The sequence below is a fragment of the Athene cunicularia genome, assembly GCF_003259725.1.
Source record: "Athene cunicularia isolate RWA chromosome 17 unlocalized genomic scaffold, athCun1 chr17_part1, whole genome shotgun sequence".
In the NCBI taxonomy this organism is placed as follows: Eukaryota; Metazoa; Chordata; class Aves; order Strigiformes; family Strigidae; genus Athene; species Athene cunicularia.
The window spans coordinates 1,049,128-1,055,174 of record NW_020799122.1 but is presented as its reverse complement, the minus strand read 5'-3'; the positions used below and the strand labels follow the sequence as shown (position 1 = coordinate 1,055,174).

Here is a 6,047-nt window from a genome sequence, read left to right as displayed (position 1 = left end):
CGGCCGCTCTCCGGAGAGCTGCGGGGCGACGCGAGGCTGCGGGCGCTGAGGCTGCGGGCGCTGAGGCCACCGACCTTGACCGGCAGCGGGAAAGGGCCGGGCGGCAGCGGCGGCCGGAGGGAAGGGAGGGACCCGCGGGCCTTGGCACTGTCGCCGCTGACTCACCAGTGGAAACAGCGATCTGTTCCCAGGCCCAGCGCTGCCACCTCCAAACCACCCCGAACGCCCCGCGGGGTGGTGGGGTGCACCCTGCTGGCGCCCCTTCCCCGGCAGCCCCCTGCGGGGGCCGCTCTCACGCCCGGGCTCTGCTCGCCCCTGCCAGGGGCTTTCTCCATCACCCTGCGGACGCGCAGCCAGGTTGGGGGGGAGCCCCGAGCCCCGACAGGCAGTGGCCGCCCTGTCTGCTGGGAGCCCAAGGGCCACCTTTGTCCAGGAGCCCCCGGACGGCGGGAGCAGGGCGCAGTGCCTGTGCCCAGACACTGCCCGTATTCATGGGAGCAGCGGGACCGGGGCAGCACGGGGGCGAGTCCCCCCCCAGCCCGGCCAACAAAACGGGCATTGAGGAGAGGGCGGCCGCCCCGGGCAGACCTGGGCCAGCTGGCGGGACGCGGCGCTCAACGGGGGGGTTGTCAGCAGCCAGAGGCACCAGACGCCACTCGCACGCAGACACGGGGGCCCCGGGGACCTGAGGGGAGCGGGTGGCGCGGCCGAGGGCACGTGGGTGCTCCCAAGCTCCCCCGTGCCCTGCGTGGCACCGTGTGCGTCCCACCCTGTGCGGGAACCAGGGTCAGCCCTCGGCGTCAGCGCGCAGCAGCGGCTGAGGAGCCCTTCCCCAGGAGGGAGGCGACGAGAGGATGCCAGGAGCGAGGATGCCAGGAGCGTCAGAAGCGCTGGGGTGCGCGTCCATGGCAGCAAACGCCAGCCGAGGGAGGGGAGCCCAAGCTTCTCCAACCAGAGCTTGCACAACCTGCATCTGCCCCTGCCCAGACCTTCTAGCGCTGCTCCAGCAGCAGGATCAGGCCCAGGAGCAGGCTCTGCCAGCACCCAGAGCCACCAGCCGCCCTTGGCCGGGGCCTGCTGCGCCGGGGGGTTGGGGAGGGAAACATCTGGACCTGCTGAACACTTTCCAGGGCGCGCGGCCAGGGCTCCCTGCGCGGTGGCACCAGCCCTGGGCCGTGCCCCGTCGTCAGCCAGCAGCTGTTCCTCCGTCCGCATCTCCGCCCTGGAAATTATTTATTTGCTGAAGAACAGCTTTCCCCGGGAAGTCTGCTCCAATGCTGCGGGACATCTTCAGTTACAAGGGAAAAATATAAACAGTTTGAGCCTCGGAGGCCCTGACGCTCTGCAAACACCGGCGCTAACCCCGGGGCTGGCGGCGGCTGCTGCGCGGGGTCAGCACAGGAGAGTGACAGGGTCCCCCGGCACCCCCCCGCGCCCAGGCAGCGCCGTGCGGGGGGTGGCAGAGCCCACGGGCTGCCCGCAGTGCTGGCCGGCCCTTGGGGGGCCTGGGGGGAGCTGCCCTCTGCTGGGGTCCCCCTCCCTGCTGCGCTGAGGCCTGGGCAGCCCCGTGCCCACGCCGGTAACCCCTCCACGTCCCCCCGAGCACAACTGGCACTGGCATGGGCGCAGGCTGCGGGCCAGCGCGTTTACCTTATGTTTGCTGCTCTTAGTTGTTTTTGCTCTGCCCTGTAACAGATTTGCAGGGCTTGCAGCAGCAGCTTCTGCCGGGGAGCTGGGGCAACACGGCATCCTCTGGGGCTGACGGGTAAAGCGGGAGCTGGCACTGACCGCTGACACCCTGCGGAGATGGGGACCTGGGGACACAGGCCAGGCCAGGCACCCACCTTGCTCTCACAGCAGGAACGGGTGTCCCCACCCACACGCTGGAGGGAGCTTGTGGGAAAGGAAAGGCCGTCACCTCGCTCTGCGCCCAGCCAGACCATCAGCACGCTGCTCCCCGTAACTTAAAGGGCTGCTTGTACACGGGACACCTCTAACAGCACAGGGTGACTCCGATGACAGGGATGGACTGGTTGGTTTCACCACCCTGCTACGGAGGGCCGGAGTAACCCGTCCCCTGGACTCAGTGCGGTGCCAGAAGCCCCTTTCCCTCCTCAGACGGCTGCGGTGGATCGTGCACAAGCCGAAGCTTGAGCTGTTCCCCCGTACCCGCTCGGCGCCAGCGTGGGGCTGGCTCCTGGGCACAGCCCCGGCTTCCCCGCCGAGCCCTGGACAAGTCGCCCACCCTCTCCCGCTGGCTGGGTGCCGTGCCAGAGCCCCTCACCCGAGGGGGCTGCCCGTGCTGCCCACAGCCCCCCTCCGGGCAGAGTGCTGCGCCCCGGGGCAGCCCGAGGGGGCACCGAGCTCAGCACCCTCCGGTCTGTTCTCTGTTCAGGAGGGTGTATAGAAAAACTGCCAAGAAAATCCCAGCATCATCTGCGTTGGAAAAACGCTTGAAGCTCCTCCAGCCCGACCATGACCCTCCCCCTGACCGTTCCCAACTCCCCCAGATCCCTCAGCGCTGGCTCAGCCCGACTCTTCAACCCCTCCAGGGATCCCGGGGACTCCTCCCTGCCCTGGGCAGCCCATTCCAACGCCCAACAGCCCCTTCTGCACAGAAATCCTTCCTCAGAGCCAGCCTGACCCTGCCCTGGGCAGCCTGAGGCCATTCCCTCCTGTCCTACCAGCAGATTGTAACCGAAACCCCCGTGAGATACGGGAGAAGCACAAACTGAGTTACCTGCAAAGGGAGCCTTGCCCCCAGAACTGCAGACACACAAAACCAGCAAAACCCTCCGGGCTGTGCCTTCAGGGTGCTCAGAGGTATCAGCTTCCAGCTGCTGTTCCCCCGTCCCTGCAGCTGGGGCACAGGGTGAGTGTCTCTGGGCAGGACGGCGCTATCCAGACCTGTGACTTCTCCTTCAATGTTCAGTGCAAGCTCATTAGGGTTTTTCTTTCCTTTTTTGTTTCTCCCCCTTTGTTACCGGCCTCGTAACTTGCATGTTAGTGATCTGATAACAATCAGACCTTTCAGATAGCAGCTACCTCCCCTCAGGCACCCCCTGGGGCGGTCACCAAACCTTCTGCCCTGCACCCACCGTCTCCATTTTCAAGCCACCCAGGAGCAGACTCTGGAAGGCCACGAGGGCAGCGTTACCGTGTTTGCCTTTCCACCTCGGGAGCCACGAGGCTCCCCTCGGCCGCGCACCTGGAGCACGCAAGGCCTCTCCAAAAAAAGAGATGCCCAAACGCTTTTTTTGCGGCCGTCCCGACGCGGGGCAGCGGGGAGCAGCCCCTCTCCCAGGCATCAGGCTCCTGGGACAGCAGCGTGTGGCCCCGGGATCCTGGCAGTGAGGTGAAAAGCGCGTCCTGCTGCTGGCAGACTACTGGGAAAGGGCAAGGCCAAAGCGTTCCGGAACCTGCCTGCCTGGACGGAGCGCGGCCACGAGCCACAGGACCAGCTCGCACAGGCACCGCTTCGGCGCGGGGCCTGCAGGGCTGCCAGGCTGGCCCTCCCTCCCTGCCAAACGTATCACGCTCGGGGCCACACTAAGCTCCTAACAAAGCCACCACAGAGCCAGCGCTGGCGTCACCGCAACGCTATCCCTCCGAACAGCTCAATATATGGGAAATTCACTCCAGCACACGCAATGAGAGCTCTCCCTGCTTAAAACTCGAGGCTTAAAAATCCTTCAGATCTATGCTAAATTGAGCGAGCAGAATTAACATATTTTTTCCTAAACAGAATCTGGATCCAATCTAAGGACTCCCTAATGGGACTTTCTCATGTTAGAATGTTTTAGCTACACTAACGCAAACCATGAGCGCGGCATCACGAACGCTCCAGCAGCGCTGTGTAGAGCTCTTCCCGACACCAGAACCAAAAAAGGCCTTTGGAAACGCAGCTCCATCGCCGAGTTCCATGGGGCTCCGTGGGGGATGGCAAGTCAAACTGTTTAGTTAGCTCAGCACTTCACAGGTGAGAGCGTGGAACCCCCGCACCAGGGAGCGCCCTGGACCTTTAGAGGCAACAACCTTCTAGTTCAGCTTTTCCCAAGTCTGGTTTCCCGATTCCGTTTGACCTCAACCAGTCTCCACACACACAGAAAACCAACACTGGGCCTGAAACTATCACAGCCCTGGAATTTTCCCAGCACTGAACTGGAGCTGAGCTCCCTCTCTTCCCACCCCGCAGCGCTGCGTGCGGCCTGGTCTGACCAGCTCATCCAAAAGCGACACCTGCGTGTCACTACGGACAGTCCCAGGCAAACCGGGGCTCTCTGGCACTGCAATACTTGTGCCAGGACCAAAGCAAGGGCTGACAGAATTCTTCAGTTTCTGTGAAGTTCACCACAACGCCTCAGCAAGTCAGCTCATCTCTGTAACACTTAAACACCAGCACAAGACAAAAAACTTTTAAGCGTTTACTCTTAAGCTACTGAAGTGATGAACACTGGCCCACTGTGAACACCTGCACTGTTTCCATTTTAAATCAATCTCAAGTTAAAGACTTTTTTACACGTTAAGTTGGACCAGCTTCAGTGATCTGCACCCACGTACTTGTTCCTAAAAGAGGAAAACAGTCTTAAACTGCAAGTTCAGTTAATATTTTCATTAGCAATAAAAGTTCAAATAAACGTTCTGTGAAGCCTCTCATTTTTTCCTCCATAAAGCTGATCACTTCTTTATCCCACCATTACCAAAAAAACCACCAGTGACAGCTTCCAAACAAAATTCCATTTAATGAGACATACTCATCCAACACAATTAAAGAGTTTCGGGCACTGCAGTTTTATGCCTTGATGGCGTATTTCCGGACAGGGTACAAACGTTCCTTTCGCTGCTGTTTTTTGGTCTTCAGATTCTCCTCATGCTTATTTAATCTGCGTCGCATGGCACGAGTCTTCTTAGGCCGCAGATCAAGAGGCTTATACTTTTTACCCTGTTTGCAAAAATACACAAGTTTGAGCAGTTGCCAGGCAGCAACAGGGTGCAGGAGCTCCCAGAGAGCCGAGCTGTCTGCAAGGACACCAGCAGCGCCTTAAGCTGCTTCTTGCTGGGACTGTCGTTACAGACTAAAAGTTTAAGAGAGCTTCTCACCGCTGGGAAACAGGATTCTGACTTTTGTACCAGTTGTGCTAGCCTTGATTCAGGCTTAAGTAACACTTAATCTTACAAGCCCCAGTTTTCCAGCACTTCTTGAATTTCCTCCTCTGTATAATCCCAACCCCAAGAGATATTATTCTAAAAGTTATAGAAACTTAATGGGATAAAAAAAAATGTTTACAACTCAGGAAACAGAGTATCTCCATTTCTGGAAACTGCATCTCCTAGAAAGTGTACTACACACCAGAGAAGCGATGCTGCCCAGAAGATTCCTGGCAAAAGCACATTTGCACAAAGTGTACAGAATTTAGGGTAGTCTTGCAATAATATTTAAAAAGGAACCATACCCAGACAACTTTGAAACTGAACATAGAGTCTTTCTTGAGTTTTAAGCTGTTAAGTAATAATCAACAAAATAAGCTCCTTCCTACAAACTAGGTATTTTAAAAGAGCAAGAGAAAAAAGACCACGCTGCATGATGCCTTACCTTGTAGAACTTCCTCAAGTTCTCCTTCTGGGTCTGATTGATGACAGTCAAGACCCTGGCAATGGATTTACGCACCACACGTCTGCAAGAGGGAAAACAAGAGCATGTCTCAGGACACGCTGGAAGAGAAGCACCAACGACTTAAAACCCGGGGTACCGAAACTACAGCCAAGTAACCCTCCTCGTACCCATTGTGGCAAAACACCAGCAGCTTCCGGCACATCTCAGCTCAACGGGCTCCGAGCAGAGACGCACAACCCGATTTTCAAGCCTACAAACATCCGTTCCTCTTCCACACTACTTTGTTTCCCCCGTTTCACCACCCGGACGGTGAAAGCACCTCTGGAACACAGCGCGTCGCGGCCTCCCCCCGCCCAGGCCGCGGCTCCCGCACGGCACCGGCTGGAGGCCGCGGCTCCCCCAGCGCCCTCTCAGGCCCGGGGAAGCTCCTCCG

General features: G+C 58.9%; 1 protein-coding gene across 1 annotated transcript; it reads right to left on the bottom strand.

Moving 5' to 3' along the window:
- Nucleotides 1–4,722: 4,722 nt before the first annotated feature.
- On the bottom strand, nucleotides 4,723–5,785 carry RPL35 (ribosomal protein L35). The gene is made up of 3 exons (XM_026860633.1): nucleotides 5,782–5,785; nucleotides 5,594–5,712; nucleotides 4,723–4,942 (listed from the first exon to the last, which is right to left on the bottom strand). Exons 1-3 carry the CDS (start codon nucleotides 5,783–5,785, stop codon nucleotides 4,793–4,795), a joined length of 273 nt encoding a protein of 90 aa, XP_026716434.1. The 3' UTR covers nucleotides 4,723–4,792.
- Between the last annotated feature and the right edge of the window lie 262 nt (nucleotides 5,786–6,047).